This window comes from Salvia hispanica, chromosome 3 (assembly GCF_029641045.1).
Source record: "Salvia hispanica isolate PSC_SH4W2 chromosome 3, Shi_PSC_v1, whole genome shotgun sequence".
In the NCBI taxonomy this organism is placed as follows: domain Eukaryota; kingdom Viridiplantae; phylum Streptophyta; class Magnoliopsida; order Lamiales; family Lamiaceae; genus Salvia; species Salvia hispanica.
In genome coordinates, this window is record NC_142694.1 from 37,063,583 (window position 1) to 37,076,865 (window position 13,283).

A 13,283-nucleotide genomic window follows, 5' to 3' on the forward strand; every position below is an offset into this window, starting at 1 on the left:
TTTAAAAATGTGATACTATTATATTATTAAAAATGTATAGAGAATATTATTAATAGATCAAATAAAAAAATATTACTAAGTACTTTATTTATGAAACGGATGAAATATTTATCAATACTTTAAAAAGTCAAATTTCTAAACTTAATAACACTTATGCTTAATTAAATTCAATTTAATTTATTATAGTCTTAAAAGTATATGTTACACTATTGTGATTAATATTTGATCTATCATCGTATAGTAAAATTAACATATATTTTTAATTTAATTTATTTCACATTACGATATTAAATTTTTAATTAATTATTTGAGTTGGTTGTTATAATTAATTTCTTTTTTCAAAGAGGGTAAAGAGTTTCGAAACAACCATATTTATTGTATTAAAATAAATTGCAATTAGTTAGTTCCTCACGGTCCATGTACAAATCGATGACTCGTTGTTCTTTTCACAGTGCACAAGTCGTGCGCTCAGGATGTGGTTTTGCACTATTCGTGCATCGCCGACGACATTTTGGGCGCACGGGTTATGCGGCCCTTGTGTTGGGATGCATAGTCCGTGTTACCCTATCATATGTCGACTCTAATTTCACATCTTTTCATCTAGTTTTATTCATTGCAAGTACTTTTATCCTTCAAAACTTAAACAAGCTCGTAAACTAGAAGTAGGATTTCTTTTGAATGCATGTAATTCGTTTACTTTACATCAACTTTTGTAGATCAGCCGCGATCCCATAATTACAAACTTGTAGTAGCATACCATACTAGTATTTTACTTATATAAACCATTTCACTTAAAAAAAATTCAAGGAGTTTTTATAGTGATGATAATGATCAGTTGAGAAACCAAAAAAAAAAAAAACTTTCTTAAAATAAACCTTATTCTACACCCCAGATTGTCAAGAAAAGATATTCACACCACAAAAGACATGATTCAAATGATACTCCATAAACAATCTTTCTTGTTTTCATCAAGGCTATATATTTTGATGGAACAAACAATCGACATGATACAAATTCGAAGACACTTTTAAAAAATGCACACAGCTAATGTATTATCCAAGTTTTAAAAAAATGGAAGAATGCTATTACAGCACTATCTGTCAACATCTAAATAAGATTGGAATTCTACCTATAATCACAAAGCTTAATAGCTTATAGCATATGAATGAAAAAACAAGGTATTTTGGAAGATCGATTCTACTCTGCATAAATGCGGTCATGTGCTTTTGATTGTGAAAAGGTATCCCATAACAAGACCTACCACGCCAATAATGATAACCAGGGTGATGGATACTCCTGAACTTTTCTTGCCATCGCGCTTCAACACATTCTGTACAAAAAAAAAAACTTGATCAGATACGCGAGTGTGTGTACATTAGAAACGAATGGGACAGACGAAAATGGAAGGAAGGAGAGAGTGAGAGCTCAATGAACAGAAAATGCAGCAGTCATAAGGCTTTTAATCGAATCAAAACTAAAACAGGTATGGTACGTTTCAATGTGCCAAATCGCTAGAGAAAGAATGTGGTTGTCTCTACAGGCACACAACATATGCTCAAACTGAACTATATTGCTTGACAAATCAAATGTAGAGCAGAAAGCCCTATTAGAATGTGGGGGATGGACGTCTTCTATCGTTATATTTGCAGTTTGCAGATATGAAGGGAATGAAATAGTCATAAGTCCGTAACCAGCTACCTTCAACAGTTTTAGGAGAGGAATGTTTGAGGTTCAATAATACATTCCAGCATGTAAACAAGGCAAACATAATTAAAAGAGACGAAGGAATAGCGCAGTGAGGTTAGCCAAACAAGTATGCCTAATTATGCTAGGTTTGTGTCAAACAATTTCAAGTGTTTAGAATAACTGACCAATTCCTGACGAATTTTGTTCCCCTGTTGAACTGCAGCAGCTTTTTCCTCGCTCAATTTTGCAGTAAGAGAGTTTGCCTGAGAAATAAAATAATTAAAAGACTTGGTGTAATAGATTCAGCGTATATCTCTTTGGTGTATCTAGGTACTATGATCTAAATAAACAGAGAAAATTATGTGCTTCAGAAAGCAAAAGGATGAGAATATGTTCAAGGAAAGAACATGAAGTACCATAAGTGGTATGGATGTTAAGAAACTATAAGAAAAACATAAAATTTAGCTATATTGATACGAACATCACTGCCGCTGTTATCCATTGTGTTGGTGCAAGGTGAAAAGCCCCCCTCATCTGCTTCCTCAGCAACTGGAGATGGCGGTTGGCGTGGTGAGATATACACAACCTTCAACTTGCACTCTTCCACCTTTCCTTGATCCTTATTGAACTACAAAAACAAGACTTTAAAATTTAACTACACATAATCTTCAGCACAAAGTCTACCACAACCACCAAACCAAGATAGTCACACTGATTTAGTCCATGTGGAGTTCATAGTCGAGAAATTCCAACCTCGCCTTTTCCACAATAAATGTATATCAGTTTTACCTCCAATTCTTGCCTAAATAATAACTAGCTTGCAGCAGCTGCAGAAGTGGTTCTTCTACAATCTCATAAACAAAACATTCACTTCTATCCTTTCAGGCATAAACCCACGATTCAAATCTTGCCTTTTATCAATCACTAAGGTAAATATAAATAATATGATCATAGCTTTGAACCTTATCACCCTACGTCCCATAAAAAGATGAACTTACAAATGGGTACGGGTTTTAAGAAATCTAATATTGTTTGTATTGTGATTTGTGAATGTAGAAATGGTACACCTTTACTGTTGTTTGTATTACGAGTGGAGAAAGGGTCTCATTTTAAAGATATTTTCATGTAAAGGGATTGTAAATACAAGTGATAGTAAGGATATTATTATTATAACACTCTGTAGTGGGAAAGTGTGCAAAAAAGAAAACAAATGTTCATGCCTTTCTATGGGTCAGACAAGAAAGAAAATTGTTAATGTTTTTTATGAGACTGTGAGCATTTCTATTGTAAGTAGCCCTTCATCCTATTTTAGCCAAAGTACCTAACAGCACAAATCCTTAAAAATACGAGTTTGAGTAACTTTATGTTGTTCATTTCAAGAAGGCATTTGGCTCATGCATTTCTAATCAAAATTTGATCATTCCACAAACAGTTGACAACCAAGCCATTTGAAAAATATAATAGATGAGCATTTAATTAGAGACAAACCATTTCAGCAGTGATGTCTTTTGGACTTGTACCAGCGGGCGCAATTACACTCTGAAGCAAAAATTTGTCCTTGCATTGCATTTCTGCTGGAAGTTCCTTTTGTGCTTGCATTGTAACTACGATAAGAGAAGAGACACACACATCACAATTTGAAAATGTAACCTCTTCGAATAGAAAACATTAACATAAATGAAATGAAACATAAATTATCTACAAAATGCAAGCTTCCTTTTTTGATCTGAGCTCCTACTTAACATGCTTACGAATATCCAATTCGCCCTTCATGATTAACACCCTTTCCGTTACACCTTGATTTTGAAAATGAATTCATCCAAAACTCAAGTAGCCAAACTTTATGCTCCACATTAGAAAAAACAGAAAATCATTCCCTGATCAACCACCATGCATGCCTAATTTAACATGACTTTTGAAGGAACGCATTAATTTCCAACATAGTAATTTCAAGTACAATAGCAAGGAATTAGGGCAAATGATCCCAGTGTTTGAACACAATGAAATTGAGCAATGCAATTACCAACAATATCACATGTGGACCGGGGCAAAACGATCCCAGTGTTCGGCCGAACACAATATTTCTTCGGATTCGTGGTCTTAATCTGAAACACCAAAAAAAAAAACAAAAAAAAAAGTAAGATCGAGCAAATAGGAAGAATTAATTTCGCCATAAATTCAGATCTAGTGAGAATTTCACCTTAAAAGCGACATGACTTTCAGTCTTATTCGAGACTTGCAGAGAACAAGATATCTGCTTCTTCAACTCAACTAATCAACCCAAGGAAAACGAAAAATCATCAAAACAAAACACAATTAAACACAATAAAACGATTGAGAGAGCAAACTCACATGGAAATTTCATCTCCACCGGATCGACGTTGAGAAAATCTCCGGTACTCATTTTGTGCGTTTCAAAAAGTGAAGCGACAAAAACAAATTATGAGCTGAAAGCATATACGTACAAGATTACAAAGAAATTTGGAGGTGATCCGCAATTCACTGAGAGTGAGGTTGAGGAGGGAAATGAGATTGAGATAGTGGTTGAATTTCATTTGAAATCCAATCATTTCTTCAAATAACAAAACTAATTACTATATTCTTTGAATCCAATCATTTTTCTCTCTATCTCATGCATACACCAACTTTTATGTTAAAAAATACTTCACGCCTAGGGGTGGGTCGATATCGTATCGAAAATATCGATATGAAAGAATTTCATATCGTTATCGTATCGAAAGTTTCGATATATCAAACTTTCGATATAAAAAAATTTCATATCGTTATCGTATCGATATTTCGATATATCGTACCGAAATTCAATATATCGTTAAATATCGATATAAATCGATATATATCGAAATTATCGATATATCGAAAATTTTCGATATATATCGTATTTTCGATATAAAACGATATATCGCGATATAAGGAAATTCATATCGTTATCGTATCGTATTGAAAATTACAATATATCGAAAATTCGCAAATTTTTCGATATTTTTCAATACGATACGAGCGATATATCATTTTTTCGGTATTTTTCCCCACCCTATCCACGCCTACTATTAAAAATTACTACTGAAATTCATAATTTTACATTGGGAAAAGCTATGCTAGGTACTATCAAAAACCGGTTATTTTATAATACCCGGTTCATTTAGAACTAAATTTACTTATATAAACTTGCCGCCTTTTATTTTCCTTCCCCACAAGTGGCGCTTTTTTTTTTTTTTTTTTTTCCCCTCACACATTTATTTTTCCTGGTTCACGATAAAAAAAATTAATTGCAACTTCCATATTTATTTCCTATATATTAGGATTCTGTTTATAAAAATTATTCTATTTGTATGTGAAAAGATAATTGTGTAAAATTCTATTCTAATTACTGGAATCGGCCAATTTTTTCTCAACTGTTTTTATTCATTCTATTCTTTTATTAAATTGCTTTTAACATATTTAAAAATTCTAACATATAAATAGTTTAATGGAGTTTGACCGGCTTTTTCTCAACAGATTTTATCAATTTCATATCAAAATATTGAAGTTCATAATAAAGTGGAGTGTGGACATGGTATTCATATTATGAATTTAGATTGAATTATATAAATAGTTACTTTGTTTGATTTCATTTCATTTCGTTTTAGTTAGCTTTTCATTTTAGTTTTTAGTTTCTTTATGTTACAAGCAAAAAGAAAAATTATTTTCATCCATTAATTCAATGATTTTCCTTATTCCTTATATCAATGTTAATTTATTGTTATTCATTGTTTACATGTTCGATTTGTGAATATACAACTAATCAAAGTTTTTAAAAATAATTTCAAAAGAAATTTGTAGCTATTTTTTTTAGTCTTTGGCTTTCAATTTATTGGCTTCTAGTTGTTTGTCAAAATACATAAACGTAATTTTGATCAACATTAAATTTGAGTCTGTGTAAGTGTAAAATTAAAATAAAAACAAATACTGTAAGTCTTATGTTGTACTCCATTCATTTTATACGAATTTATTTTAAATTTTTATATGCTTGGGATATAATATTAAAAAATAGATAAATTATTTAGAGAATTATTGATAGATCAAATAGATTTTTTAATTCACTTGACATCTAATATAAAAAATTAAATAGATCAAGTAGTGAACTATTCTCATCATAACTATTGTGTTTGTATAAGAAATCTTATAATATTAGTGTTTGATTAAATAATTTTTTGTTGTGCTTGAGATCTAATGTTGCATAGTGATTAAGATCAATTAGTACAATATTCTCGTCTAACCTTTTAGTTTGTTAGAGAAATACTAATGACATTAGTCTAGATTGAGATATTAAGTTACTAAATAGATAGATCTATTAATGATTTGATTAAATAAATATTGTAATAAGCTTGAGATCTAATATTGTATAGATTTATTTTTTCTGTAAAAGACTATGATATTAGTGTTTTATTAAATAATTTTTTAATGTGGTTGAAACTTGAGATCTAATGCTACAAAGTAAATAGATCAATTAGTTAATTATTATAATCCAACTATTTGGTTTGTTTGAGAAATATTTTGACATTGGTCTTGGTTGAGATATAAAGTTGTTAAATAGATAGATGTATTAGTGATTTGATTAAATAACATTTTAGTGCTTCATATTAGGGGTGGGAATACGGGTATCACGGATACTCGATCCAAAAAAACCGGGTATCCAAACCCGAAAATCATCTAAATGTCTATTCAAAACTCGACCTGATATATTTTCGGGTACTCCAATACCCACCCTGGGTATCCATACTCGACGTATTGGGTACCCAAATACCCAGGGACGAAGCCAGAAATTTATAGGGACGGGAGCAAATTTATCTATGAAGAAAATTTTAAAACTTGAGGAGGGGCATTTACTGAAAAATTAAAGGGAATAAATTAAATGAAAGGCAATATTTATATAGGAGAGAAAATATGAGGTGTGGCAAATGCCCCTCCTAAGCCATGAGTAGATCCGCCCCTGCAAATACCCGACTCTTTACATGTGTTAATAACTAATAATATTTTTTTAATTTTATATACTAATATAAATATAGAAATATTTAAATTGATTAATATCTTTAATGTTGCATTTATTTTGTAGTATAAAACTATAAAAAAAATGAGTCACTTTTATTTTAAAGTATGTGATTATATTTATTGGGATTGGTTATACAATATGTAATAATAAAAGTTACGCATTTAATTAAATAGTAGAAGCAACCAATAATATAATTCAAAAGTCAAAATAATTAACTAAAATATAAAAACCATATGAGTTGGTTATGCAATACGTAAAACTTAGGAGTTTGGAGAAGCTGTGACCGAGAGAGTAAGAGAGATTGACTTATTTATATAAGTTTAGAGAAAGTTAACCTAGTAAGTTGTAATTAGTAAATAAATTAGGCTAGCTCTTGAAGTCCAAAATGGCTAAACTTAATTTAAAAATTGCTTTAAATAATAAATTGGATATTTGGATAATATCCAATACCCATTCGGGTTACCCAATACCCGATTTATCTTAAATTTCAATACCCAATCCCGTAAAATTCGATATTGGGTATCCAATACCCGGCGGATATCAGGTCGGGTACGGATAAACTCAATACCCGATATCCGTATTCTCACTCCTACTTATTCCCACTCCTACTTCAGATATAATATTGCATAACTCAACTAGTGATTTATTCCCATCCAACCTTTTGATTTATTAGAGAAATTCTAATGACATTATCATCTAACTAGATAATATTTTAATTTACTTGAGCTCTAAAATCACAAAAAATAAATAGATCAAACGTTAATTATTCTCATTGAACTATTTTGTCCATAAAATACATCCTATGATATTAGTATTTGATCAGATAATTTTTTAACGTGATTGAGACTTGAGATCTAATGTTGCAAAGTAAATAGAATTAGTGAATAATTATAATCCAACTATTTAGTTTGTAAGAGAAATACTATGATATTAACCTTAATTGAGATTTAATATTGCAAATTAGATAAAACAACTAGTAAAATGTTTTTTTAATGTACTTGAGATCAAAATATTGCATAATTCAACTGATGAATACAAATAATGAGTATAAGTAAGAACTAACTTATATTGTCACTTTGATTTAACGGATAAACATTATTTAACAAAGAAATTGAAGATTGCATTCTACAATCTCATACTAACATTTTAATGAATATGCTATGGTGATAGGATGTCCAAATTGTCACGATTTAGGTTTCAAAAATATAAAATATTAACGTAGTAATATGAATATGAATACTCTATTTATTTTATTATTGCACAATATTATTTTTATAATATTGATATTAATGATATTAATATTGTACCATACGCTTATGTATATTTCAAGTGATGCAGTCTATATATATTTTATGAAATGTCAAGTGAATTAACGGTAGTTATGCTTCTATTTTATGGAGAAAGCAATTATAATAGTGTTTATAATAAGGACCTAGTATAAATACTTACTTTATTGAAACAACAAAAATGTAATTAATGCAGAATTTCAAATTCAAATTTGAAAAGTGAAAAGAGAGGGATTCCTTAAACAAAATAAAAAATTGGATTGAAGGTTAATAAAGTCTTTTTAATTTGTCCACTATCCATCATTAATATTTTAATATATAATTAATACTTTAATTTACTAATATACTATTGTGTGATTGACTATAATGTCGTTGTATAGCATCACTCTTTCTATAATTAGAGACAAATTTTGTTATAATTCAAAACAAAACGAATCTCTTCTTTTCTCATATAATGATGCTTCTTTAATTGAATGTCTAATTTTCATTATGTTTTAAACACCAATGAATGTACTTTTAATTTTATGTTTCAGTTGTTGCTATTTATGTTTTTGGTTTACTTATTTTAGTTTTTCATTTTTTTCTATCTTTATATTTTGCAATAATGAAATATTTTAATATAAGAAATTATATTATAATTGAGAAATAATACAAAAGGACCGTGTGGTTGAGTGATCATTCATAAACTATTAAAAATATATTTGATCTGGTTGAGAGAATATTGATGGTATAGAAGAAAGATAATTAATTAAATATTAAAAATATGTGACTGGTTGGGTGATCTGTTTGGTCATGGATAAGCATGTTGTTAATAGTAAATGATTTTGCCACAACAAAATCCATTTATCTCATGTTTGCATCGTGCTAAAATATGGAGTATGAGAGAGATGTATGCGAATGCTATTTTGTTCATAGCAGAGAAAGGCTGGTAGATGATTTGAATTTTGTGGATGAAAGGTTACGTTAAAAGCACAACTTCAAGTGTGGTTTCTTTTTCAAGGAATAATCAATACTGAAGAAAGGCTTTTCAGATTGGGAGTAGCTAGAATTGAAGATGATCAATGTAGTTTGTGTAAAGAAGAGATTGAATTTTTTTGCCGCAAACCTTCGAGCAATCTCTAGTATCACTACTGTAAAAGTTGAGATATTTCTTTTTCTCTCTTTCCAAAAATCCAAAGACATGCCTGCTTTCTTGGGTAGGTACTTCGTTCAAAAGATATGATAAGCGTTCGTGGACAACCATGTTTTATGTCGTTGTGTGGACAATTTGAGATATTAGAAACAAAATGGCATTCCAAGATTTCAAACCTAATTGGGAGTTCGAGAAGAAGCGACTCTTTTGGCGCCTTGGAACTTGGGCGAAAGGATGGTGCCCGAAATTTCCCTTAGCACCGGATTGTTAGTGGATGAGTTGAAGGTTGTCAGAGGCTGGGCAGGAACAAGAGCTTCATGAATAGGTAGGTTATGCTGACTTATAGTTGAATTCCGGGTTCTAGTTGATTTTACCTTCTCTTTTGGCACTATTGTGGGTTTTGGCTTGTTGAGGGGATGGTTGGTTTGTTGCTTTGTTAGGGTTGCTTAGTTAGGTTGTTTTTTGCTTGTTTTAGATCCCTTTTCCGGGTGGTATGAGATTTCGTTTTTATTGGTGATCTCGCCTTTTGGCTTGCCTTTTTGTAGCTCGCCGTTCTGTGGCTTGAGCATTTCATAAAAAAAATGGTTATGGTAAAAGGAAGTAGTTAATCGTTACTGACTGTACATACTTACATGACATATATCTATATTGATCTTAGTTAGATTGAGTGATTTCACAATACACATATTTATCGATTATTCATCAGTAGTACACACATATATTTGATAGTTCCCAGGACACATACATATTTATATATAGGGTCTTATTAGGTTACTAATTCCATATTTAGTTGCTAACTACTACTTAGTCATAGCCCTTGAATTTGAAGATCAACCACCATGATTTATGTAATGTCCAATGTTAACGGCTTTGATATCAATGTCAACTAGGGGTATTTTTCGTTCAGTCACAATTTTTTTTTGCGGAAATATTCTGAGGGGTTTCGAATATCACCCTCATTCAAAAACCGTTCGTATGCAACAAAATTCTCTGCGAAAACTTCCTCTCCAAACTTTTGATTTCGTCCGATTTTTTGCAATTTTTGTGATTTCATCTGATTTCCTCTGTTTTCTCTTCGATATCTCACCGGATTCATTGGTCATTTTCATTCCTCCGTGTTTCTGACAGACTCATGTTTTAACCAGTTTAATTGGCTTGTTGAAGTGCTAAATGCTGAGTTTTCACTCGAGATTGTCTTATCTTAGCCAATTATTTTATCTTTTCGAGTTTTATGTGTTTGTTGAGTGTTTTAGGCAAAAAGATGGAAAATAAGGCAAAAAAGCGGCTGTGAGGACAGTGAGAGCGAAAAAGGCTTCACCCTGCCGGGTGGATTTCTAGTTAGGAAATTCTACCCACGGGTACCATATCACAGCATCAAAAGTCTAGAAAGGTGTCAATTTCTGTCACCCGGCCGGCTGAATTTGTAGGACAAAAACTCCACCCGGCCGGGTCCGTGGAATCTGCAAGTGTTTTCTGCAGTTACGATTTTTCGAAAGAAAAGAAAAAGAAAAAGGGGATCTAGGTTTCCTCATTCTACACTCTACCGCCTACCACACGAAACACACTTCCCAAATAACACTTTGAAGAGAGATTTGAAGATTGAAGACTACAAATCGAGAGATTGAAGTTTCCATTCCATAGAATCGTTCCACAGGAGTATCTATTTGCTTTATTATGTATTTGATTGAATCTTTTGTTTTGGTTTTCATGAAGAACATGAGTAGCTAAATTTATTATGGAGTTTTGGTGAAGACTACAATTGATGTTTGTGATTAATTCAATGACTTCTTTAGATTGCTTAGCTCTTGTGGTTTCTTTGTTCACTCTTGTGCTTTTCCAATTCAATTGCTTAGCTACCAATTGAGTTTGTTTACCTTTATAGTAGTAATCGAGAGATACCTATCTAGGGTTGATAAAAGAGTGAACACCACTTTGATAATCTACACTCGAGAGAGGGATCCTTTGTGATGGCTTGGGTCTTTTGTTACATGGAGTTAATCTAAACATATTAGAAGGAGACTTCAATATTAAGGGTTAATCAACGGGGTGAGTACACTCGCGAGGGGCTCAACCTAGACTAGCGACTTTCCTAGTAACCCTAGAGACATAAAATGGGTGATCGAAGTTGTTGAATCAATTGCACAACAATTCCATTGTAGTTGGATCCAAAACTCTACTCTCCTCTTTGAGGTATCTTTTCACTTGTGTTCATTTCCTCTTGTTACTTTTAATTTCTTTTTCTTGTTATATGTTTATAGTAGTGTTAGAACAAAACCAATTCCTTTTCGATTGTCTAGATAGTAGTCGAAGTTTGTTCGTGGTACTTGAGTTGATATAATCTTGTTTTTGTGAGATACGATACTCTTACTTGTTTTATGCTTCACTAGCCCCGTACACTTGCGGGTATTTCTCGTGTCAAAATAAATTGAGTCAGTTTTTTCATTACCTTTCAACCCTAGTTCGATATTTGTTCAAGAATGAACAAAAATGACAAAGAAACAAGTAGATATCGCGAAAACTTCTAGAGATTACATTCTCTTTAATTTCTATTGTCCGATTTTGAGTATTTTTTATTTATTTTAGTGTTAGGTTAACGATACAAAGTTTATTTTGAATATTTCACTGATATTTTAGAATTATATGGGATTTGGAATGAATTCAAGTGATTGAGTGAGTTTTTCTCTATTACTGAGCATGCAATGATCTGTGATCAAATCAGTTTTTGTGAAGAATTATATAGTATTTGGAATGATATTTATGCTTATTGTTCACATTGTTTATGCTTAATAACGTAGAAGAAGTAGGTGTGGCGCTGGATCAAAGAAAAGGCTACTTGTGAAGTTAAAGGCTTCGGCTCTTTTGTAAATGTCATTAAATCACTTAATGATATACAAGTTCAGGCTATTAAGGAAATGAGATTTGGATCAATTTTCTATTACATTGTCAATTATATTCCCAGTATGACAGAGGCAGACCCATGTGCAATGGGTAGGGCTAAAGCCCTTAATAAATTTTTTTTAACCTTTTCTCTTTAATAAATTTATAAAATTTATCCAAGTTTAGTATACAAAAAGACCGGTAGACAAAACTTCTATTTCAACATTTATTTGAAATAATACACATGGTTCTATTTATTGTTGGTGGATGAAGCCACTATATTTTTTCTAAAACTTTCTAACTATAAATTTTTCACTAAGAACTCTAGTTTTTTCTACTTAACACTACCTAATAATATTGTAATATATTTAGAACATTTTTTGTAATTGTAAAAAGTAGAGGACCTCGTTGTGGAGCCTTTTTGGCCCAGAGCTTCTCGATTCGGTGCAAGGTTGCAAATGACGAGATTGAACTGCCAAGCATTAGCTCTCAGGCGATGGTGTCAATTCTTCATCCTACCGCCGGAGAAGAACGAGAAGAAATTAACATAGAGAGGCACGCAATTCTTTTTCTTTATCTTATTTGTAACATCAAATCTTGGAGAAAAACTTTAAAATTCCAATAAAGTTTATAATATTTATAATTTTTGGAGGAACCCATTATAGTTGGTTAGACATCAACTAAAATTGAACTCAATTGTCAAATTAACCTAGAAGTTGTAATTTAAAAAAAATCAAGTAAATTATTACTATTGTTATTATTCCAAATGATGTTAAATATTAGTACTAATTAACATTTTTGAAGACACTTTTTTTTTAATAACAAGGCATATATCAACGAACAACTAATTCTCTTACTGATTTGTTGATATTAAAAATGAAACTATCAATCCAAAAAATTTAAAGCTACTCTATATTAAAATAATTGAAGGACCCATTTATCTTTTTGATAATCCATCAATAATTATGTCATATATTTTCAAATTTACACAATAATCACACTTTGTTAGATGAATTAAACATTTGATTACATAAGTAAAATAGCATTTTCTCTATCAAATTCCATCATTTCGCTTTTCCAACTGAAAAATAGTAGTAGCATTTTCACTACAAATTTTTTATTAAGTTTTCGTTATTGAGTGATTAAGTATGTCGGGAAAGAAATTAGGGAGTTGCTTAACATTTCCCTAATTTTTGCAATTAAAGTTATAATATTGTTTACCCGCATGCCACTTTACCCTCATTCTAATGAA

General features: G+C 31.1%; 1 protein-coding gene across 1 annotated transcript; it reads right to left on the bottom strand.

Annotated features, from left to right (window-relative positions):
• Nucleotides 1-1,025: 1,025 nt before the first annotated feature.
• On the bottom strand, nt 1,026-4,238 carry LOC125216495 (vesicle-associated protein 1-2-like). Its single transcript, XM_048118229.2, has 7 exons — nt 4,039-4,238; nt 3,887-3,957; nt 3,710-3,791; nt 3,175-3,290; nt 2,168-2,314; nt 1,872-1,949; nt 1,026-1,330 (listed from the first exon to the last, which is right to left on the bottom strand). Exons 1-7 carry the CDS (start codon nt 4,088-4,090, stop codon nt 1,217-1,219), a joined length of 660 nt encoding a protein of 219 aa, XP_047974186.1. The 5' UTR covers nt 4,091-4,238; the 3' UTR covers nt 1,026-1,216.
• Nucleotides 4,239-13,283: the final 9,045 nt, after the last annotated feature.

Coding starts and splice junctions, on each gene's coding strand:
- LOC125216495 (XM_048118229.2), bottom strand. CDS start 4,090: ATGAGTACCGGAGATTTTCTCAACGTCGATCCGGTGGAGATGAAATTT. Junction 3,958..4,038: donor GGTGGAGATGAAATTTCCAT/GTGAGTTTGCTC, acceptor TGGGTTGATTAG/TTGAGTTGAAGAAGCAGATA. Junction 1,331..1,871: donor ACAAAATTCGTCAGGAATTG/GTCAGTTATTCT, acceptor TTTTTTGTACAG/AATGTGTTGAAGCGCGATGG.